The sequence below is a fragment of the Amphiprion ocellaris genome, chromosome 7 (assembly GCF_022539595.1).
Source record: "Amphiprion ocellaris isolate individual 3 ecotype Okinawa chromosome 7, ASM2253959v1, whole genome shotgun sequence".
Taxonomy (NCBI): domain Eukaryota; kingdom Metazoa; phylum Chordata; class Actinopteri; family Pomacentridae; genus Amphiprion; species Amphiprion ocellaris.
In genome coordinates, this window is record NC_072772.1 from 16,292,764 (window position 1) to 16,316,986 (window position 24,223).

Consider the following 24,223-nt stretch of genomic DNA (forward strand, 5'->3'; position numbering starts at 1 on the left):
CATTTGGTTTCTATGTGTGCATGCTCACTCTAAAGGAGTGTTTTTACATGTGTAAGGACAGTTTTAATCGAGGCTAAGTACCAAAACCTTTTACTCTAAATGGAACAAATTTTAACTAATATCACTGGATATTGCATCATGCTAGTATAATCAAAACTTTTGTATAGTGTTTTTTTCCTGGTTCAGTTCACTCAAATTGGCAAAATATTGTAAGGCAAAGGCAATAATTTCACAATCACCGAGAACTTCTTTTCAGCTATCTTTCCCTTAGCTTGACATTAACAGATTTAACTGTTTAGTGCCACAAAAAAAAAAAACAAGAAAAACACTCAGAGCGCAGTACTCCGCCAAGACTGTTCAGTTGTATCGTTTCTGAGGGCTGAAATCATGGCACTATAGAATGTGGCTGTTTAATATAGATGTACCCACAAAAAAATGACCTTGCACTGAGTGCAGGCGTGTGTTTTGCATGTGTACATTATGTATGGATAAATATTGCAGGATCTAAATATGTAGCGGGCAGTGGGAATTGATGGGACTCAGAAACACCCCCACAACTGATTAAATTGTGTCCGCGGCGGTCAATTTGTAGTAGGATCACAATCATGATCGTCAGCAGGCAGTTGAAGTAGCGTTCACTTGTCATAGTTACAGTGATGCCGCCATCTTGCAATGATACAGAAATCTTTAACAAATCCGTGGATCCAGACTGTAAACCGCATCACTGCCAAAATCTAATCACTTGGTCCTTGTGTCATTTCTGACCTTCCCTGAAAATTTCATAAAAATGTGTCAGTCCATTTTTGAGTAATGTTGCTAACAGACAGATTAACAGAAGGACAAACATACGCCACATAACTCCACCACGTTCCTTGGCGGAGTAAAGAAAAAACTTTTTAGCATTGATCTTGTTTTCGTTTGAATTTGATATTTGAAGATTGTTCTTGAATAAAAGGTTTGTCATTTTTGGACGTTGACACTGAAATGATTTTTACACGTTATATTCTTTTTCTAAAAAGTCATTTATTTCAAATTGAACCTGTCCTCATGAGAGAATATTTTCAAATTTCTGCCTTCACAGTTCAGTAAATCTCTGATCACACTGAGCCTTTAGTTTTCTTGGTAGTCGTGCTGCTAGTTCTGCTCAAACTGATTTAATTTACAATAACAAGTCCTCCAAGGAAAAAAAACAAAAAAATCCAGACAACTTCATACTGAAGTTCATCATCATAACAATATAGCCACTTCAATCCCTCATAGCTTTTAGAATCCATATAATAACAAACCGTATTACACATCAAGCTTTAAACAAATAGTACCATCTTTCAGATGTGGTCATTTCTTGGGTTTTCCTCAAGTTCTGAGATAAATGAATAAATCATATCATATTGGTGTACCGAGTCATAAAAAATTGACTGCAGAAATGCTGAAATCTCCTTCCTCTCTATCAGCTTTTCACTGTGTTCCAGCATGGCAGTATGGATCAGGTCTAAGTAAATGATTTTTCAGCAAAGTCAAACAGCACAAATCATTGCAAAAAGTCCTGATCAGTGCATATCTCTTCCACGGTTTTTAAAAAATAAACAGATATAAGCTATCCTTTTCAAAAATGTTTGTTATCTAAGAAGGTTATAATCTGATTTTAGGTTTTCACAATTCCCAAGCATGATTATTGGTATCAGCTTTATAAATGCAGGACCACAGCTGAAATTTGAGTCATGGTAAAGCTTCTAGTTACAGTAAAATGAATCAACTGTTCAGATGCAACATTTTAAAACAGTACTCAACTTGATTTTACACTTGGGGAAATTCTCTAATGTTCAAAATGCAGCATGTTCGTATGTCTCCAAAACCACACAAAGCGTTGCTTACAACAGCAACTTACCTTTTTACATAAAAACCTTTACAGATAAAAGCAACACAAAATTACTATAAAACTACCTATAAAAACAAAATACTAAATTTAAAGCTTTAAGACTAAGCAAATAGCTGCGCTAATGCAGCACTCAGTTTGGATGGTCAGAAAACTTTTTCTTGGTCCATTTAAAAGTGGTCCCTATCTAAATCAAAATGCATCCAATGAGAGAAATCCTGTGAAATTACTTTGTGTGAAAATGTTTTGGAACCGACAGACCTTTTAGGTGCGACATCATGTGGTATTTCACCCTAAACTATCCAGTTATATAACAACACCTCTTCTGCTGGGATCAGTGTGATTCAGTCCAGCTCCGTCAGATGAACAGCATACTGCAGGTTAAAGACGGGTCCAACAAAAGCAACAGATCCTTCTCCTCTGGGTCCAGTCCTCACCTCCTCGACATGCACACGACTTGAGCTCAGTCTTGACATTCTTGGGAACGTTCCCTTTATTGCTCTATGCATGTTCATCTGAGCTGGAGGAGCTCGGCAGGAGAACACACTCCTGCCTTCTGCCCCTTTTTCGCCTTCTCTGTGCAATTCGCAACCTCCTGCGGATCACATCTAGAGGAAAAGCATGCGAACAAAATATTACGCCGTGTGAGAACATGCTAAGCTAAGAGGGTATGTTAATAATTGTCTCTTTTTAAAAGACATTGTTGTAATTAGGTGCACAGAGGGGTTAACTCCATGGAGGAACTCATTATTTATCTGGACCAAACAGATCCTTGTGTGGTCCACTCACCTGCCACGCTGTCGTAGTCCTGCCGTGGGTCATGCCAGTACAGACTGGGTGTAGTTCTCCAGTGGCGGTACAGGCGAGTGTGAAGCACTGACAGTGTCAGGAGAACCAGCAGGAAGCCCAGCGCTGCTGCTGCCCACACCGCCTCATCTGTCCTCGGGGTCTTCGGCAACCCTTTATTTACGACAGCAGCTCGGGCCTCGGCTCCTGAGGCCTTTCTACAGTCACACTGCTCACCTGCTTTGCAGCTGTCACAGTCCAGGCTGTCAGGCTGGCTGTCGTGTGCTGGTTGTGGGTTTTGTTGCGACTGAGACTCTGATTGGGATTCAGCAACAGAATCAAAGCCAGTGTTTTCGCTTTTGCGGTGAGAGTGTCTGTCCCTGTGTATTTCTTTAGTCTCCACCTCTCTTTCTTTCACATCTACTACTTCATTATCCTTCATCTTGCCTTCTGCTGTGTAGTCCTTATCAAACTTTTTCTCCTTAGAGTCATTCACTTTCAGGCTGTGTTCATCAAAGTCTTTATCTTTGTGTTTGATTGAGTCTGTACCTTCATCTTTGGATCTGAGAGTCTCAGCTTCAGGCCTGGCAGTAGGGTTCTGCGCACTGTTCACACTATCTGCGAGCACATTTTTCCCAGCAGAGAGGTCTGGGTTTCTGAGTTTGGTTGGTTTAGGACTAGGCTGGAGGGCTGCTGTCTGCAGTGTCACTCTGCCTTTCTGAGACTGAGGAGTTCTTAATGAATGAGTTCTAAGTGTAGTTTTAGATATAACTGACCCCAAAGGTGCTGTGGGCCTGTGGGTAGGACTCTGACTTAGATTTTCCATCTTAGACTGTGGATCTTCCTGTGCATTAGAAGGATCTGAGTGAATTCTTTTCCCTGGAAGAGAATCTGCTGATGGTCCAAGCGTGGTGCTATAGTTCTGGACATCCCCTGTCCTCTGGGAGACATTTGCTGTTGTGGTACGTCTCTCATTGTCATTCTTGAGGGCAGCTCTTATCTGCCTGCTTTTGCCTCCCTCTTCAAACTGTTTCAAGCGCTCCGTCTTCATGGTGGGCTCCAGATCTGCAACTGTGGCTCCAGTCAGCAGAGATGAGATGATTTGCTCACAGCACTGCCTCGAGGACTCCTAGGGATTTACAGTAACAATTACTTATTTCAGTTTACACATAACAGGCTGAAATTACTCTTTTCTGCTTGTTTTACTTGGCAGCATGTAAATTTACACAATCACAAGTTTCCCAACCTTCATTTTTTTTGGTTGCTCCTGCCCTGCTGACCACATCAACAGCAGGTTGTAGTCCCTGCTCTCGCTCACACCGTCAAACTTATCTCTTCTGGTTTGTGTGGTTTCCAGCCAATCACAGATGTCTACAGAGGCCACGGTGGACAGCTCCAAAGTACGGCCCCAGGACACCAAGGCTAGTGGCTGAACATGGAGCAAAGAGTCAGCATACTATCACTTCCTTTCCTCCAGAGGCTAAAAACTCCACTGACAATTTTCCAAGTCACAGTATGCTCAAAAAAAAAAAAAAAAAAAAAAAAAGGTTAGAACACATCGTCAAAATTGCAAGTAAAATCATAGGTGTTTTTTGGCCACGTCAACACCTAAGAAGCCCAATTCTGCAGAAGCAGGATTAAGTTACGTCTTTAGTTGTTTGAAAGTCCCTCTCCAGTGCTTAGTTAAACTACTAAAAATGTATCCCTGTATATAAAGGTTAGATATTAAGATCTTTCCAAAAAAGTAATTCATTCCTGCCTTAAAAAGGCTTAATGTAACTTTACACTGACGCTTCATCTAGAGCAGAGGTGTCAAAAATAAGGCCCGCGGGCCAACACCAGCCCGCCAGAGGGTCCAATCCAGCCCACAGGATGACTTTGCAAAGTGTAAAAATAACAGAGGTGAAAATGAATACTTACTGTGAAAATATGAAGGCGTCAGCAGCTTCAGTATGACAGAGTTTGGTTTGATGGAACTCTATAGTTCATGCACTTCTACAACTTCTACACATTTTTTTAAGTACAAATTTTACACATTTACAAGGCAGGGGGACAACTTAACCTTTTCCTTAATAGTTCCCACTTTAGTTTGTGTGGTGTGTCAGTTCAGGTGGTCAAGATTACCACACAGATGTGGAAATGAATGTAAATCCAATAACATTTCTAGATCTTGACAAGTTGTAAAATACTATATTGTTGAGTTCCAGATACCTGCGACTAAATGTTTTGTGCCTTTGTAGACACTGTGATCTGTAAGTTGTAGTACACAAACGATAAACTGAGGCATAACACTGTTAAAATTTCTCTTAGTTTTCTTAAGAAATTTCAGGTTGTTCATAATGTTCTGTGAAAAGATAGTTCATGAGATTTGAACATTTTCAGAATGTACTTTTTTGCACTAAAACAACAGAAAAAATGCAGAGTTGACATTATTTATTGGTTATTATGTTATGATTTTACTGGTCTGGCCCATTTGACATCAAATTGGGCTGTATGTGGCCCCTGAACTAAAATGAGTTAGACATCCCTGATCTAAAGTGTGCAGGACTTTGAAGTCCTTTCCTCTCTCCATCCACCCCTTCACCACTTGCCACTTCATCACACAAGTTGAGGTGATTGATTACTCTGAATTTTTATGTATGAAATTCCAGAAACTTGAATTCATGTTTTCAGAACGCTGCAGTACACGGAGCGCCGTCCAGCATATAAAAATAACATATGGAAGTATTAACAAGGTAAAATATCAAAAATAACATGTTCACAAAGGCGGGTCTTTAAAGATGACAATAAAATCCATAATCAAAGTTCCTGAATTTCAAAATATTTTAACAAGTAAAGGAAAGGTCACCCCCGCTTTGTCAGAACATGTCTTACCATGTGTTTATTGAGCTGTAGATGAGGGGTAATGATGTAGTCAGACAGACAGGACCGGGCCAGGACAGACAGACGGTGACGCTCGTGAAGCGGTGCACAAGGATGGTAGAGCAAAGCAGTAGCTCCATGCTAGAAAGTATACAAACACCTACTGTAAGCACACATGACTATTACTACATTACCACAAAGCTTCCACTGATTTGGTTTTCTCCTAAATTTGTGACTATCAGTAACTAAGTCCAGATAATAATATAAATATCTTCTCTTCTTCTCCTAATTTGGTTTTTCAGCTATCAAATTCCTGTGGGAAAAATGTTTGGCTTCCTCTGTGGAGAAAAACAGCCGACAACCACCAACTAATGTGTGAAACCAGCTGTGAGCTCCAAGACTTTCTGCCATGATGGTGTACAATGGCCCATTAATAAAAATCCTGTTTGTAAAGTCCCTAATTTTCAAGAAAATCCATGTTTAGCGGCAGCCCTAATACCAATGATCCAAACAGCTCAGTGCTAGCAGTCTTCCCTATATTACTCTTAATTTAAGTTGCACTGAAATAACACATTGATTGTGTCTGAACTCCGGTTTCACAAAAGACACGTGAAAGATTGCCAGTGTAGGAACCAACTTAGACAAATTTAGAACTCAACAATTTGGTCTCTGGTTTTTTACTGTCTACAACTACTGAACTCCTCTATGCTGCTATCATCAACATTTTCAAAACTATGGCATATTATTTTCACAGTTTTATCCCGATGTTGTGAAGTAGTAGATTTGGCAAAATAGGTGGGGAGGAAATACGGAATCATTAGTTACATTTATTAGGGTGTCTATGAAGACGGAGTCAAATAACCACTACAAGCCATGCTGCTGTAATCAGCATTTTATTGTTAAATAGATATGCGTATAGGATTTTGCACCCACAGTACATTATTGTGGGTACAGAAACTTTGTGAGACTGAATCTTCTTACAGCCTCAGCCACACTGTGTACATGCTAATAGATGTCTTGCTACTTACATGCAAGTTGTTGAGCCACCGTTGAGGAGGACAGTACAAGTACTCTCCACTCTCTGCCCTTACTGGTCTGTACGCTCCACTACAACAGACATTAGCAGAAAAATAGAACCATAATTTAATATTTTTATTGGCCCTTGCACTGTATAGCGTGTATATATTACGTTATTTCAGTGAAATAAAGCATTTACACCAAGAAGACATTGTACCATATGTCTGTCCACTTACCTGTTGGGAATGGTGTGATTGTAGGAGATAGGTTTATCCATACAAATCTGCCTTGCTGGCTGCAGTACAATTTAAAAAAAGAGTCACTTTAAAGTAGATTTTATCACCCCATCTGTACATTTAGTCATCAAGCACACAAAACTAATACAAAGTTATCTGTTGCGCATTTTTTACCAGTATGTTTTACTGAATATTAAGAACAGTGTTTAGTTAACTCATACTGAAGTTACTATGGGTAATATATCTGCAACGGGAGGCATTTGATTCATTCTGAACATGTCACTGACTGATCCAATAATGCCTTGATTTTAGGAGACAGCCATGTACAAAGAAGTAACAGTTGTTTTCATTTTTTTGACTAATCGATTAGTTGTTTGGTCTATAAAATGTCAGAAAAAGATGCAAAATGTGTAAAGCTGTGCAAAACAGTGTTTGCAAAAGCCCAAGATGACATCCTCAAATGTCATATTTTGTCAACAGCCGAAAGACTTTCCATCACGGAGGAGTAAAGACACCTAAAGTGTTCAAATCTAAAATGCTTGAAACAGAGATTCTGACTTTTTTTTCTGTACAAAGCTACCACAATAGTAGACAAATAATTGATTGACCGTTGCAGGTTGTACGTTTGGAGGGTCAAAGGTTGGGTAATACTCAATAAAAGACAGCAGCTGCTAAATTAAAGTGCTTGGCAAAGCGTTTACTCACCTCAGGATCATACACAGTGTCAACACTAGGATGCCTCTGTAGATAAGAATCGGAGTGAACACTGGTTAAATCGCTGACGGAGCAACCTCAGACAACACAGAGCATTGTAAAATATTTAGGCTGTGAGGTGATTAGAAGTGAGCCAAGTACATTTGGGAGCTGATTTAAACGTGTGCCAGCGGGGTTTATCCAAACAATTAGTTCAAACAATTGTTCAAACTTCCTGGCACCCACTGTGTTGTAGCAGAGCGGCCCCACCCATCTGAGCCGCTGGAGGTAATGTCTAACACAGATGATGATGATGATGATGTGTGGTATCCATGGTTACCTGAGTAGACTCTGGCCAGATCGATGATGCACAATCCCAATAGACAGCACCTGCAGGCACATCCATGTCCAAAGAGACCTATCACATACGCACACACACACACCAGGAAATGGACTGGATTTTAACACCTGCAATAAATCCATATAACTCCAATCCAGTAAAAGTGACACACACACAATCAGGTATACGAGATATTAAGAAGGTACCTTTCCATAGTCGCATCCAGGTCCCGGAGGCTCGGATTCACCGCACCGACCCACACTGACCCACAGCGCGGCCAGCACAGCCACAGTCACCCGCGGGGACGTCGCTTGGCTCGGCATGATGACAAGTGTGAAATGACCCGCATTTAGATAGCCGTCATAGCTTCCCGTTGGTCCTCTCTAGCTCCAGAGCCGACTGACAAAGACACGACCTTTCATTATCCCCAAAACACAAACTTTCTCTGGTTAACGTCCATAACAGAGGGGCGGTGAGATGTACGAGCATGGGTTAAAACAGTAACCGACCCTCGGTGTCGTCTCTCCGTCGTCTTCCCGTCGCTACGCTAACGTTAGCTAGTTATTTTACATTATGGAGTTACTCGTGAGACGCATTTAACACAGACAAACGTAAGAAAACAGACTACTGTGTACTCCCAGAAGTACTTCGCCACTGTTTAACACCTTGTCGGCTAGTGACATGGTGTTACTAAAACATAACGTCTTCCTTAGAAATTTCAAAATAAAACAGTTGCGCCTTCACAACTTCACAGCTTTTTTCTTTTCTTTTTCAATTTTTTTTTACATATATCTCAGTTAAGTATTACAGTATACAGTAATGTGCAGACGACCGGTATTTGCTTTGGTATTATTTTATTTTAAAGTTTACTAATGTTTTCGGACACGGTCTTAATCTCCCATTTATGGAATAAGAAATAAAATTCCGGAAGTGTCTGGTGTTTCTGGATAACTTTACGCAACTGCTTGACTACGGAAGCTGTAGAGGAGCAAAAGGCAAAGGTTGAACTAGTGGTAAATGACAACTGTTACACTACCCTGTGTATTTAACTGTGAATATCCTCTGGGAGGCGACACAGCGGCAATATCTCATTTAAACCAGTGCTCATTCTTAAAGCTTGTAGTTAATATATACTCACATATTTTTACATTACCAAAGGAAAAAAGAAAAAAAAAACAGTCTTTGACATTGGTGGGCTGTCGACCTGTGAACTGCAATCCCTTGCAGAATTTTCAGTCGTGCATACTTTGCAGCTAAAGCTATAATCATGTCACCATGAGCAGTAAAACAAGTATTACCTGTTGGCACAGGTGATCCACACTCTGCAGCTGCATACACGTTAAACACAGTCAGAAGCCTTCAAAATAAAACCGACTGTCTAAACAATAACCACTGAAATAAAAACGTACAATTACTTATTCTATCAGAAAGAACAAAAATATTAATAAACACGTTGGAATTGGTAAATTAAAGGGTAAATTCTTACTTGTATAATACGTATTTTCTCTTCCAGCGAACTAAATTTTGAAATTTGTTTCAGGAAATGGCTTTGATGTTGTGTAGGGACAGCTTTCGTGTGTCCCCACCCTGAAGATCCAGATACACACCTTACTGCAAAACCTCATAGGTGGGACTGTCAGAGGAGACCTGGGACAGAGGAGAAGTCTGGACCTAAATGGACTCCACACTCCCTAAAGGTTTGATCTCTATGACTGATTTATTTAGCAGTGTACTTTTTCAGTTTTTACTTTGATGGGTGTGGGCTTAATTTAATTAATTTAATTTAAGAAAAATCAGCATAGAGTAATAACTTCAGGAAGACAGCAACATGTTTATTCGTGTTTCATAAAAGCATTTCTCTGACTAATATAACATACTCACGGAAAGCAAAGATTGTCTCTTCTTGTCTTCTACTGTTGGGGTGTGGCACTACAGAATTGCTACAATAGTTAGGGCTCCAGAGAGTAATCATTCTGCAGGAAACTTTGTGTAAATTTTGCATTTTATGTTTGTTTTTCATATGTTGCCACCTTTCTGTCCATTTGAGGAAGCTGGATAGTCAGGAAGTGCAGTCACACAATGCCCTCATTTGTTTTTATTTCAACCAGCATAGGAAAAATAGGTTGCTAGAACAGCTGATCCTTCATCTCTTAAGTGTTTTTCAGGATCATAAATAAGAAAAGCAAAACCCAGATCAGAGTAATTTGTGTTTATGGGCCAGGCATCTCTAATGCGATTCCCATGAACTGGTTAGCTCCAGGTGGAGCGGGCGCTGCAGGTGTCCAGCAGCCGGCAGTGGTTCCGCCTGGTGGTTTGCAGACTCTCACCAAGGCAGCAGAGCCCACAGAGCCGAGCAAGGTAGAAGAAGACAAGTGTCAGCCTAAAGGCCCTGCAGGAACAGGAGATGAACAGGTGAGCATGAGAACTATTCACAGGACACACAGCATTCTTTTCACTGGATCAATCCATATTACTTTTTGCAATGTTCAAGAAAAGTCATGTCTCTTTTATCTGATAGTTATAATTTCATAGTACCCTGAGTGTTACTGTAATATTTATATGTATTTCTTTCCCCACCAGCCACCGGATTCTTAAGATTGTGAAGGACAGAAAATAACCTCTGCATTCTCGATTTTCTTGTACCAGGAGTATTCATTTGACAGCTCCTCAGACAGCGAGGACAGTGAAGATGAGGGTATCGGCAAGAAAGACAAGAAGAAGAAAAAGAAGAAGAAGGTGAAGAAAAAGAAGAAGAAGAAGGTAAGCGTGGTTGTAGTCACTGTTCCTCTCATGTCTGATGAGATGAAACCGTGTCGCCACATGACAGTCGGTGGATTCTGTGGCCACTTTAGGATGTTGCCTTGATTCATGTGAGGTTGAACTTTGCAGAAATCATGAGTTCTGACTTCTGACAGAGGAGAAGTTCATCATAGGCTCCACCTGGTGACGGCCAGTCAAACAGGAGTTGACCGGGAAAGGAATTATTTGTTTATCATGCGGATCAACTGTCACTTTAGCAATGGTTCTCTCATGGCATAACTGGAGTAGGTGTGTGTTTATGCTTGCTCGTGGCGTTGTCTTTGTGTGCTGCCAACTACTTCAGGAACCCCTCCCTGCTGCTGTCAGTCACACCACCTTTTCTAAGTAACTATGACAAAGACTCGCCCTGGAGTGTTTGTAGTGACTCATTGATTAAGACTCTCACTTCTCTTTTTTTTTTTTTTTTAATCAACAAAGCAGTGTATAAATAAACAAGTTCAAAATTTCCACAAAGTTGAGTAATAACTCCCCTCCCTGTTTCTCCACAGGACTCCAGCTCATCATCTTCATCCTCCTCCTCCTCCTCCTCCTCTTCTTCCTCCGATAGCTCCTCAGACAGTGATAGTGAGGTAAGTTAAGGATTGGCATGTGCCGAAGTCATTTGACATGTTTGGATGATCCTACTTAAAACAACTCACAAGGAAAATTTGCTTTTTTTCAAAAATTATTTCAGGAAAACTATTAATAACTGTTAATATTTGTCTGTGGAAAAAGTAAGTACACCCTTGGCATCAGATGGTACTATTGCCCCCGTTAGCCAAAACAACTTCCTGTTGGCCATTTGCAGTCCCTAAAGCTGGCTTGCTGAAATCTTTGTCCACACTTCCATGCAAAATTCCTTCAGCTGCAAGATGTTTGACAGTTTTCTTGCATGTACTCTTCATTTCAACCCGGTAGAAATCCACTGCTTCTATGCAACTCCTGCCTTGTTCTAACACGTCGTACACACATTGCTGTTGTAGATACTTTTCAGTCATGGCAACAATGCATGCTGTGAGTATTTGTAGACGTCTTGATGCTTGACTAGGCAATGTACTTCTCTCAATGTATTTTTAGTTAATGCCAGAATATCTTTCAAAGGAGTTGAAGGGACTGCAGTCTTGTTTATGTAAATCCTTGTAAAGTCCTTCCACTGGACTTGTGTACTTTGTTACAAGCACGATTTTACATAAGCTCATTGGCGATCGTTAGTCTCTTCTAACTATGTGACCTCCAGTGAGGATATCATCTGAAATGACCAGTACAGTGTGTTTAGAGTGAAATTAGAGGGAGGAAAAGGTTGTTCAGTGTAATTTAGGAATCTAAAACATGCATTTTTTTTTTTTAAAGTCTTTTGGGAAATTCAGGGATGAGAACATCATTTGTCTCCAGGCCTGCTTTATTAACACTTTTTTTGCTTTTTAAATAACTCTAAACCAAAGATCAAATTTTTAAAGTAAATTAGTTTAGTAATGCCTGTCTCCACATGACGGTAGTCGTACGATTACATGGTGTTTTCATTTTCTGAGGGCGTGGGTGAAACATCAGGAGACTCAGGAAAAGCAAGCGATTCCACTCTTACAAGCTTTAAAGACAAAAGACAAAAACAAAAGACAGAGAGGCTGGTGTAGAACAAATGGTTTCCTGCCCACTTGTTCACCTCTGATGGGACTGAGAGCTTGTAAAACCTCATTGTAAAATTTTTTTTTATAAGAGCAGAAAAACTGAAAAGCAAGTGTACATAGGGCTGGAATGCATTTCACCTGGGGCAGCAGGCGGTGGCTGTAATTTGTTGGATCTGATAGTACGCAGTAGTCTGACAGAAGAGGAACACACCCCATGAAAACGTTTGAAAGACCTTTTGTACAAGCTTAGAAAGCTAATCTTGACTGTAAAATCATATGTTTATGTAGCTTTATGAGAGTAGACCAGATTTCACAAGACATTTTATGTATTTGTTGTTTTGTGGTCATGCTTATCTATATTTACATAATACTAGTAGCCTATGCTCATTCATTTGCAGTGCTGTATGTGCCATACACAGTATTGTCTGTACGTGTCATTTGTTATGTGCTGATATATTCTTGTTCTTGCATTATTCTATTACTGGTTGCAGCCACCTGTCCTGATCCAGACTTCATCTGTATCTGTTCTTTACTAGGCAAAAGAAAATCTCACTTTGCAAGCAAGTTCCATGCATTAGCAGACATACAATAAAATGCATGTATGAAAGAATTAATATTCAGCGTTTCCCTGCAGGATGACAAGAAGAAGAAGAAGAAAAAGGAGAAGAAGAAGAAGAAGACTGGTGACAAAGAGTACGTCTGGGACAGTATCGTCATATCTCAGCCTGGTGAGTGAAATGTAATATTTCCTGCTTGCAAGCATTTTTAGGTGGCTGCTGAAGGCAAATTTTGTGAAGTTCATGTATTTCCATGTTCTGTGCATTCTCCTTTACAAAAGCATAGACTGCACATCATGTGATGTGCCAGTACAATTGTATTGAAAATCTCCAGTTTCTTGCAAGAATTCATCTTGTCTGCTGCGGTTTTATTTTCTGTCTCTCCCTGGATTCCTCTGCAAATTTAAGGAAATGCAGACATTTAGTTATAGTTGTCCTTCACAAAGTGACACAGAAGCTCCTTGTAAAGCTTTTGGTAGCATAAAGGTCAGAGCCTGTTTGTGGGTGGTGTTTTGCTTCAGGGCCCCTTCAGTTCTTCTAGATCTCACAGCACCTCACATGCTCATAATGGACTTAGTGTATGGTGACACAGACGACCGCTGTCAGTTTGGTGACATTCAAACTGTAACATGCACATTCTGATGTTTATTATCACCCATATGGTGACTTCCAAGAGTCGTAAAATTTTACGTGTGTGTTTAGAATAAAAACTTTATCCCTTGCATTTAGTTTCTTTCATTCCATTTAATTGTTAAATTAATGTGGTTGTGACTAAAGTTTGCTGAATCTTCTTGAACACTATTCAGAACTGCATGACTGTAAATTCTCTGCTCAACTGCATCAGGGATCATATGTGATCTGAATCAAGTGTTTGATTTTCTCTGAGCTTACAATGTTTTTTTTTTTTTGTTTGTTTTGTTTTGTACATTTTAATGTGTCCACTATTTCCAGGACCTGATGGCCAAATTGAACAGGTGTCTATAGAAGGTGTGAAGCTGAGCCAGGTGAGACAAAACTCAAATGACTTGTAATCTTAATCATCCTGTTGTTGTAAGACATTCATTCATCCCTTTAATCATTTTATACATTCTTTCTTTTATTGCCTCAGGATTTGAGCTCATCAGATGAAGAGGATGACAAGAAGAAAGAGAAGAAGAAGAAGAAGAAGAAGGACAAAAAGAAGAAGAAAAAGAAGAAGGTGTGTCGAATTTAGCCAAACCTACAGTACATCAGATTATATGCAGTCAACTAGCTGTTTAGTTAGGACAAATCACTAAAAACAACACATTAATACATGAAATACACTTTTTATCTTTATCTTGCTAAAATTTTACTTCCTGTATCCTAGGGTTCCTCTTCCTCCTCATCTGACAGTTCATCCTCTGACAGTGAAGATGAAAAGAAGAAGAAAAAGAAGAAGAAAAAGGAGAAGAAGAAAAAGAAGAAGGTATAATTCAAAAAAATAAAAAATAAACTGCCAAATCTGTCTGTCATACGTCTGTGGAAATACAAAAGGAATAAAAGATCTTAATTGAAATAATATTTATTTTATTTGTTCTTCTTTGGCAGGACTCCAGTTCTTCCTCTTCTGATAGCTCATCTTCTTCATCGTCCTCTTCTGACAGTGAGGATGACAAGAAGAAAAAGAAGAAGAAAAAGGACAAGAAGAAGAAGAAAAAGAAAGACAAGAAGAAGGTAAATCAGTGTGGATGTCGTTTGTACAAAGCAGCCTCTGACTGCTTACATTCATAGAGTTGCTGTTTACTGTATATTTATCTTAGGACTGGAAGGATTTTTGCAGACCATTTAAAATGTAGCATTGATGTGTACGTTTAAGTTCATAACAGTGAATTGCATTTCTAAGTTCAACTTAGAAATGCAGTTGCACTATTACAAGATACCTATGGTTTATTTAGTCATACCAGTGACTTATGTACAATGGTCTGATTTTTGTGTTTTTACAATATATTGCATTACTTTTTTTTTTTTGAATGAATAGCAAACTGACAATTTTTTTATTGATGCAGGACTCCAGCTCTTCATCTTCATCTTCATCTTCATCCTCATCTTCTGAAAGTGACAAAGAGAAGAAGAAAAAGAAGAAGGATAAGAAAAAGGTAAAATATAACAGTGTTTGTTTTTTTTTAAATGCCTAAAGTTATGCAGAAAGTTTTCAGGTCAGGATCAAAGCTGCAAAATATGTAAACCTTCATTTCACATGTGACTTTTTTAGTTTCTGTATACAGCAGACTTACTATTTTAGTATGTCACACATCAGGTATAATCATAAAATATTTTTTTTCAATCCATGACTGTGAAAAGGTTTGTGTTTAATTCATAGCAGAAAATGAATCAACTTCCACAGCAGTGTACATCCTTTCTGCAGAAATGATTGTTGCTTCTGTGCTTGTCAGGGCCTGTTAGAGAATGGTAGCACAAGATACACAGGGCTCTGTTTTCCTTAAGCATGTTGCAAGCAAAAATTCCAGGTTGAAGCACAAATAGGCCTAACAGTTGCTGTCTTTACAAATCATCAACACCCCCTCTGTGGAATCAGATACTTTTGATGAAGGACTGTGGTTTAAAGAACTGTACAGAAAGCATCCAACGCTCTACAAGTTAGTAAAGGCTGCTCATTCATCAAAAATCTAGCATATAGAATCTGTGTTTCTTTGGATGTATAACAATCTTCCTCAGTCACTGAGAGTTAAATTGCACTTTGATGCACATGTCCAGGACTGGGGAATATTTGAATACATGGGAAGGCATTATGCAATTAGGATGCAAAAAAAGATAACAACATTATGTTAAAGTTACAGGAAAACAAGATGTTTTCAGATAACAGATCAGCAGGATTATCATTTTAGAATACACAAATAAAGAATGATATATTACCATGCACATACACACACATTACAGAGTACACGTAAGTTAAAACCAGTTTATTGATATTTCTTGCTTGTCTTCATGTGCAATGTTTAGTGTTGAGGTTATCAAAAAGGAACAAAAGTAATCAAGTTATGTTACTTTAATTTAATGATAATTGCATTCATTGTAATTGTAATGAAATACAGAATTTAAAGTCTTAACCCTTTGATGTGTAACGTGGGCCAAAAGTGACCGAAATCCAATGGAAAATGGGTATCTCCTAAAAAATAGATTTCCACCCCAGAAAAAATTATATTAACACTGCATTTGCCCTAGTGCTTGCTTTGCACCTGCAGGAAAATACTAGCAGTCTTAACACCTCTCTTCATATTTTGATGAGCTTGATTGTTTGTGTTCTTTTCCAGGATGAGGAGCAGAACGAGCTCAGCACTGCAACTCCTCTGTCTGCAGCAGGTGAGCGTTTCTACGTTTAACTAAAAAAAGACAACAACAGCTGTCACTGCCACCAAACATAGTGTTGATGCAGTATTGTTGGACTTCCTCATTTCTGCAGATGGTGAGAGCGCAGGACCGAGTGGAGAGGGAGATAAAAAGAAAGATGGTGAAGCTAAAAAGGTGAAATACTCACACCCATTTGCACAACACACGAGCCAAATGTGCTCAAACTCACAGAAAATCATACTATCTTTTGTCACCACAGGCCAAAGCCAAAGACCTTAAAGCAGGAGAAGAAGGCAAGTTGTCTTCTACACTGGCTGGTATGTGTGATGCTGAAATGGATCAAAAATCCATTAATGAGTGAGAAAGGTGTTATTGTTTGGTTGTAATGGCATTTCCTGTCCATCAGGGGGAGCAGAGGCATGTCTTGATGGCACCGAGGAAGGCCATATGAGTGATGACGAGGGAGAAGGAGGGCAGGAGAAGGACAAGAAGAAGAAGTTGAAGAAGAAGAAGGAGAAAAAGGTAACTGATGATTCACACTCAACATTCACTTTACACCATGACTGATCAGCTAGCTGAGGCGAGAGTGGAGCCAGGCATTGTATATTTCTTTCTAGTTTAACTTTTCATTATCTACTTTAAAAATCTAAGACATTTTTCATGTGTTCGACCCAATTCAACACTATGTCAGGCTCCTTGGAGAAATTGTGGGAATTCCATTGCAAGACTGACTCCGAACACTTTTGATTTCTGACGTGGTTGGACGGCACATCTTAGAAAAGTAGTTTAGACAGATTCTTACCCAGCTCTGTCGAACCCAGCTAACCCTGATACAGCTGATTGTTTTTTAATGTCTATTTCCATTGTTATAGTCCATCATCACCACCGTGTGCTGCTGCAACATTTATGACGTGTTAAATTCACAGTGATTTCATTAAAAGGATTTCTGTGTTTTGCAACAGGATTCTGGCTCATCCTCATCCTCAGACAGCGATGATGATAAAAAGGACAAGAAGAAGAAAAAGAAGAAGAAGAAGAAGGTATACAGATGAGTGAATACTGTTTGTCCGCTAATGGACAAGTTGTATCATAAAAGCAAACGTGTCATTTGTTGTATTTTGACATTTTTTACATTTAGTACAATGAGGAATAATGAATCAGAAAGTCTCAGTTTTCGACAGTTGCATTTCTTTCTCAAAATTAAAATGGTTGTAGATGTAAAAAAGGATTTTGGTGTTTGATTTGATCCACAGGATTCCTCCAGCTCATCGTCCTCTTCATCTGATAGCTCCTCTTCAGATAGTGAAGATGAGAAGAAGAAGAAGAAGAAGAAGAAGAAGAAGAAGAAGAAAAAGAAGAAAAAGAAGGATAAGAAGAAGAAAAAGGATAAGGTTTGTGAATTGACAACTCTTCTGTATGTTCTGTACTTCTTGTGCTGTTCTTCAGTGGCTCTGTTGCGTTTTGTATTAAATCATTATTGGTGCTCCTCTTTTACAGGATTCTAGCTCTTCCTCCTCCTCTTCCTCCTCCTCGGATAGTGATGATGACAAGAAGAAAAAGAAGAAGAAGAAGAAGAAGAAGAAGGTAAACACTGTGATCACATATAATATGTTGTTACGTGATAAAAGTGTGGTTAAACAGTGAAAATAAAAAATAGAGTTTTTTGAGCTCATTGAAAAGGATGTGCTTCTACTCATGTTCTTTCTAGAAGTCCAGCTCTTCTGAAGACAGCTCCTCTTCATCCTCATCATCATCCTCTTCTTCCTCTGATAGTGATGATGACAAGGTTAGATGACTGCATGCAAGTAGATTTTTTGCTGCTTAGTGAAGGAATGATCTGCACTGAAGTTTAAACAGCTGCACAATTCATCATGCACACCTATTATTTCTACTTTAGAAGAAGAAGAAAAAGAAAGACAAGAAAAAGAAGAAGAAGAAGGATAAGAAGAAAAAGAAGGTGAGAATGTGTCATTCTTCTTTTTTTTCTTCTTCCATTTCTGGTGTTTTGTGAAATGGAAAAATCCATATTCCATTACAGTCTCCAAATGCTTAAACACCTGTAAAAAGTGAAAATGAAACACCTTGCTGTTGACAACAGGATGCCACTGTGTCTGCTGTGTGCTTTCTATTAATGACATATGTATTTTCATTGTTTGTTTTTCTGTCCAGGATTCTTCTTCTTCTTCTTCTTCTTCTGACTCCTCCAGCGATTCTTCTAGTGATGATAAGAAGAAAAAGAAGAAGAAAAAGGATAAGAAGAAGAAGAAAAAGAAGGACAAGAAAAAGGTAAAAAAAAGTAGATTTGTTGTATTGCCTCCTGTATATATTTGTAAGTTCTAGCTCCTATCTATGTTAAAAACTGCAGTACCATAACACATGTAACATATTTACACCCAAGGACTCAGATTCCTCAAGTAGTGATGATGACAAGAAGAAGAAGAAGAAGGACAAGAAGAAGAAAAAGAAGAAGGACAAAAAGAAGGTAGTTTAGTGTGCAATGAAGAAAAATACATTCACGTTTCACTTTTTTCCCCAAAAGCTAGATTATGGAGTGCTGCATGCTTTTATATTTGAACAGGACTCAAGCTCCAGTTCATCAAGTTCATCTGATAGTTGCAGTGGCAGCGACAAGGAGAATAAAAAGGACAAGAAGAAAAAAGAAAAGGAGAAGGTGCAATGCCAATAAAATGATAATAATACCTGTTTATGAGAAGGGAGGACTAAACCTTATTGTTTCCCTGCTTTCTGCACAGAGTTCAGGCTCATCAGGGAGTGAAACTGACAAGAAGAAGAAGGTAAGTTTGCCTTTAATATAAGTTATATGAGAACTATGTGGCTAATTGCAATCTTTCATGTGTTCTTGGGTCAAACTGATCCTCAAGCTAAAAGTTTCACAGACATTCCATTCACCTTGTGTAAAGTTAACTTAGTTTTCCATGTATAGTATCCTTAATGTGGGCTGGTGGTGTTGATTTCATTCTAGGACTGTCCTGATACCAAGCAAAGCAGCCAGCCAAAGGTGGAGGGTTCAGGCTCAGGCGGTCGTGGACTCTCTGCTCCCATCGGCAGCACCTCCAAGCCACCTGGTGCTTCTGTCGTCTCTTACACTTCGCTCCCCTCCAAACCCGTCGTTAAGCTGGATCCTCAGAGCTCCTCATCTGTCTCCAAACCCGTCGTAAAGCTGGATCCTCAGAGTTCCTCATCTGTCTCCAAACCCGTCGTAAAGCTGGATCCTCTGAGTTCCTCATCTGTCTCCAAACCCGTCGTAAAGCTGGATCCTCAGAGCTCCTCATCTGTCTCCAAACCCATCGTAAAGCTGGATCCTCTGAGTTCCTCATCTGTCTCCAAACCCGCCGTAAAGCTGGATCCTCAGAGCTCCTCATCTGTTTCCAATCCCGTCGTAAAGCTGGATCCTCAGAGCTCCTCATCTGTCTCCAAACCCTCCATCTCTAGCTTGTCCCTAGGTACGGGAGACAACGCCGCCATTCGCCGGCCTGCCAGCCCCATGGAGGCCCTGATGAACAGCCCGAGGAGGTATGGAGATCGATCCACTACCACCCTCACCTCATATGACCTGCTGAAAGGCCCGAAGCCTTACCAACAATGAGATGTCATAGAACGAGATAGTTTATGATTAAAAAGGAAACAAAACTTATATAACATTGGAGGCAGTTGAAGGTGATGGTGAGATGTGCTTTAATTATGCTCTCAAGGGCCCTGATATTTTATGCATGCAAGATAATACAAGATAAGAGAGATATGGCATGAAAAATGATGATTATGTTGGAACCACAAAGCCGATTTATGGGTGAAACGTCAATTTACAGACAAATAAAGTAATTCCAAATGTTTGCTTTGGATAATAAAAAAGCATGATTTCAATATTGTATTGTGTGCTGTGTTTGTTAATATTATTGTTACCATTAGAAGATCTGCTAGGATTTCACTGACACTGGCTCAGAGGCTGTCTACTTTTTGTACTTTTACATCTGAGGTACAAAGGGAGAATTAACATAATAGTCACTGTGCGTGCTTGTGGTTTTGGATGGAAAGGTTGATATTGTCGAATCTGAATGAAGATGGAAACAAGAAAAAAGCCTCTTACAGATGTTTTACTGATATAAATGTTACTGATTTAGGTCACAGCTAATAAATTACACTGTAAATATCATATGTAATAAAGTACTGATGGGGCCAGTGTACAAAAAATGAACAAAGGGTCGCTTCATTGCTCAATTCATGTACCTAGGCTGCTTTCTCCAACATTTTCAATGCTTTGTCATGGTGATAATGTACCTTCATTTTAAATAATAGTCATTATCTCAATAGGTAGTGCTTTTATAGAACATAGAAACTGTTTTAAGAGTATCTAACACCTGTTTTCTGTGTTAGAAAGATCCCATATTAGATCGCAAAAAACAGAGGTTGTTTCCCAGTATTTTATCACAATTACAACATACACTCATAATTCTACAGCTATAGTTAGAGAAACACAGAACACCTAAGGGACTAATGTAGACTATATTAACAAGAAAAGCACTGAGAGAACGCAGTACTCCACCAAGGCTGCTTTGTTGTCATATCGTTTCTGACGTCTGAAATCTTGAAAAAATTTGTGGCAGAAATCCCGGCACTATAGAATGTGTCTGTTTAATATAGATGTACCCACAAACAAAATGACCTTGGGCTGAGCACAGGTGTGTGTTTTACATATGTACGTTATGTACGTATACCGAATCGCTTGACCTAAATATGTAGCAGGTGGCGGGAATTGATGGGACTCGGAAGCACCCCCACAATTCAATCAATTGTTCCTTGTATCATTTCTGACGGATAAGTCCCGATGAGTCCACAGCGGTCAATTTTTTGTTGGATTGCAATCATGTGGTCATCAGCAAACAGCTGACGTAGGGTTTACTTGTCGTAGTTACAGTGACACCATGCCACTATCAGACAGACAAACCATCGCTGATTGTCACATAACTCCGCCGAGGCCGCGTCTCCTTGGCAGAGTAACAATCAGAATGTATTCCACATTTTAAAATATTTCACCTCATTTTAAAAAAAATACTACTATAACCGGTTGTGGAAAGGACCGAAAGACATATTCTAAAAAATTGTGCAGTTCCTTACTATTACTGCACTTTTTTACTTTCAAACTAACATTTTGTATACTGCAAGAAGTTTTTAAAAATATGAAAACTATGGAACTTGTTTTTACTTAAGTCGTTTTATTACGAATTTAAGAATAAAGTACTAAAATTAAAGCAAAGTGATGAAGTTTAAAATAAATGCATTTTAAACATCTCTTATTCTGTCCTCTAAAAATCCTTAAAGAAGTCTTAAAAAAAGGAAACATCTTTTTTTCCCCGATTTTTACTTATATATTGCAAAAAATACTTTTTCACAACTCATTGGTGTTAATTTTTTGCATAGCAAAATATTAATGATGTGTAGTTCTAATATCAAGCATTAAATCAGAAACACTACATTATACTTTACATTTTACTTCAAATTATTCACATAAATTGACTCACTACCTTACAGGTTTGTAATGTGTACATCTAAGTTGTGATATTTCCCAGCTACACTTGAATGCAGCTTCGCAGCTGAAAATGATTCACCATCAGGAGCAGGCAGGAAAGGTGTTTGGGGGCGTGGTTTGCTTAGGTCACGTGGTTTAGGTGCGGTCGGAGTTAGAAAAGCAGAGTGGAGGCTTCCGTGGCCAGTTGTTGGAAGAGGCGCAGCGTCAGGTGTCATAATGGATTTCGATCTGACATCAGGTAAACTCATATTTAAGTCGACTACGTCTGGTAGCAGTCTTTTGAAAGTTACTACTTGATGTGGGTTCTTCCAGGATGTACCTGAGGAACTAAATGCTACGCTAATTTTATACTAATTTGATTCTGAAAGGATTCTTAAATCTGTCTCATTTGAAGCTTTGGGAGGTGATGAAAAGGTGAAGAAGGAGGAGGCGCAGAAGGATGAGTTTACTTTTCCATGGAGCAAAGACAAGAAGGTAGGAGATGTGCATGTAAACATTCGAACAAAGATGCTCATGTAGGTCAAAAGAGCATTTCAAGATACTGACAAATACAGTGACGTGTGTCTGTTCTGGATGACAGCTAAATTAATATACTGGTGATTTACAGGCTTGTCAAGGCAAGTTGTAGAAAAAAAAACTGACATGTGGATGCTTCTGTTGTAAATCTGCTCCATCAGTGCCGTTTGGCTTTCTGCTCTTCGACACAGTAGCCAGTGCAGTTCTGATACCTGGTCTGGATACACAACATAATCAGTGATTTATTCAGTGTTACAATTTTTATTTTTTTTCCTAGGACGACTGCAAGGGTAAGTCAGACGGTAAAGGCAAGTCCGACTGTAAAGACAAGTCTGACAAGAAGCACAAGTCCAAGAGCTCGGACGAGAAGACGAAGGAAAAGAAGAAAAAAGAAAAGGGTGAAAAGAAACCAGGCAACTCCACCTCCTCCTCCTCCTCTTCATCTTCATCCTCCTCCAGCAGTGATGAGGTAGGTCAATTCTGCAATCAAGTTTTAAGGATCTCTTGTCTGTTGAAATGTTGAAATTGTGAAGCCTCAACATTGTTTTAGTTTACTCCTGTTGGAGTTGTGGAACACCAATGGATTGAGTATAACTTTCCCTCGAGACTCGGTTCCTAAACATGTCCAGTTCTGCAGTTGGTAGAAGACTTTGCAAAATGCAATAAAATTCAGCTCAGCGGGTAACATGCCTGTCACAGCTCAGTGCAAAGGTTGACAGTGGAACCAGTGATATTTATGGAACATCCACAACAGGTCTTACCAGCAGTGCCAGTTTTAATCGTATGTACCACACCCTCCTGTGTGCGTATGTTCTATATATTCATAGCTTGGACTGTTGTCAAGTGTTTATCTCCCAGTTCTGCAGGTTCATTTTTTGCCTCTTGACCTGCAGCAGAGTAAGGGTGTTATCAGCTATGAGCTAAATTCCTTTCTCTTTGCTGGAGCCTTTTCTCTGAAAAGCCAGAGTAAAATGTCTGTCATATCTGAGCGAATAGTTTTCCATGCAAATGACTAAAGAACTACCTAGCCCAGGGTGTGAGAGAAGAGAAACAGGTCAGATAGGAACATTATAAAAGAGATGCATTCCTGTCACCTTTGTGGAAGTGAACATGTTGTCCTCGGCATGTCGTGACCTGACTTGACTCCGTGACATTCCACCTCCCAAAAAAAAAAAATAAATAAATAAATGTCTGTCATTTGGTGCTCATGCTGCTGCCAAAATGATTCATACATTAAAGATAGCAGCTGTGGCACTTAAGGTGTCCTTTAATAAATCATGCATCCTTTCTGCAGTAACAGCATTGTCCTTTTTGTCATTTCAGAACTGATACTTCCTGCAGGACTTGGACTGCTCTTTTAGCCTCTTTATAATCTTGTCCGTTGACAAAGGGACTGTCTGTGGTTGTATTGTATCAACTTTTTTGTACTTTTACTGGTGTCATAGAAACACAATGGTGTGGTGTAAACAAATCTGATAATTCCTAAAAGTAAATGTTCTGACAACAACACGATGCCTTCAGGGTTCCTCCTTTCAAACATATATATATGTTCCCCACAAGATGGCAGTGCTGTCCATTTTTAAGGTCAATCAAGCTTTGAAGTTCAAGCATAAAATGAGGAAAGAGTTTAATTTTCAGTATTTATACTATAAGAAAATACAAAAATACAGACATTGCTATTTTGTCATTGTGATCAATTGTTAAACTGACATTTACAAGCATTTTAGGTACACAAACAAAGCATCAAGCATCAATCTTGTTGAAAAGACAATAAAAATGTCTTTAGAAAAAGAATAAATAAATGAATGGCTTTATTAATTAGGTGTTTTATTATGGAAATGTTTAGGAAGTTGTGCAAATAAAGTTTAAAATGGAAAATGTTGGTCCTGAGCTGAGGCTTCCTGCAGAGTTGACACTAACAGCTGTTGTCAATGGACCAGAGATGCATGGAGGAGTCTGATCTTTTAGTTAAATAATAGTCTACACATTCTCTGCTACATTTAAGTGCTCTGCAATTAATTTTTATTTAGGCTTAAAAAAAAAA

General features: G+C 39.1%; 3 protein-coding genes across 6 annotated transcripts; 2 read left to right on the forward strand and 1 right to left on the reverse strand.

Annotated features, from left to right (window-relative positions):
* Positions 1-1,198: 1,198 nt before the first annotated feature.
* Positions 1,199-8,487, reverse strand: tp53i13 (tumor protein p53 inducible protein 13). Its single transcript, XM_023285551.3, has 9 exons — positions 8,014-8,487; positions 7,808-7,885; positions 7,480-7,515; positions 6,775-6,833; positions 6,550-6,628; positions 5,534-5,662; positions 3,906-4,088; positions 2,663-3,788; positions 1,199-2,481 (listed from the first exon to the last, which is right to left on the reverse strand). The coding sequence occupies exons 1-9, from the start codon at positions 8,128-8,130 to the stop codon at positions 2,375-2,377; spliced, it is 1,914 nt and encodes a 637-aa protein (XP_023141319.2). The 5' UTR covers positions 8,131-8,487; the 3' UTR covers positions 1,199-2,374.
* An 868-nt stretch (positions 8,488-9,355) lies between these two features.
* LOC111578638 (cylicin-2-like) lies at positions 9,356-20,005 on the forward strand. 4 transcript variants are annotated; one of them, XM_055011961.1, is made up of 24 exons: positions 9,356-9,504; positions 10,062-10,219; positions 10,454-10,567; positions 11,116-11,196; positions 12,866-12,959; positions 13,740-13,792; positions 13,897-13,986; positions 14,137-14,235; positions 14,358-14,483; positions 14,816-14,905; positions 16,082-16,130; positions 16,231-16,292; positions 16,378-16,435; positions 16,525-16,640; positions 17,081-17,158; positions 17,372-17,509; positions 17,616-17,702; positions 17,827-17,904; positions 18,016-18,075; positions 18,288-18,404; positions 18,517-18,600; positions 18,697-18,789; positions 18,872-18,913; positions 19,102-20,005. In XM_055011961.1, exons 1-24 carry the CDS (start codon positions 9,483-9,485, stop codon positions 19,723-19,725), a joined length of 2,613 nt encoding a protein of 870 aa, XP_054867936.1. In that variant the 5' UTR covers positions 9,356-9,482; the 3' UTR covers positions 19,726-20,005. The 4 variants fall into 4 exon arrangements, with proteins under 4 accessions (XP_054867936.1, XP_035811092.2, XP_054867937.1 ...); XM_035955199.2 differs by having other exon boundaries at positions 17,830-17,904; XM_055011962.1 differs by having other exon boundaries at positions 16,378-16,411.
* Positions 20,006-21,793: 1,788 nt separating this feature from the next.
* On the forward strand, positions 21,794-23,688 carry LOC111578643 (protein FAM133-like). The gene is made up of 4 exons (XM_023285552.3): positions 21,794-21,901; positions 22,058-22,137; positions 22,457-22,648; positions 23,503-23,688. The coding sequence occupies exons 1-4, from the start codon at positions 21,880-21,882 to the stop codon at positions 23,506-23,508; spliced, it is 300 nt and encodes a 99-aa protein (XP_023141320.1). The 5' UTR covers positions 21,794-21,879; the 3' UTR covers positions 23,509-23,688.
* Positions 23,689-24,223: the final 535 nt, after the last annotated feature.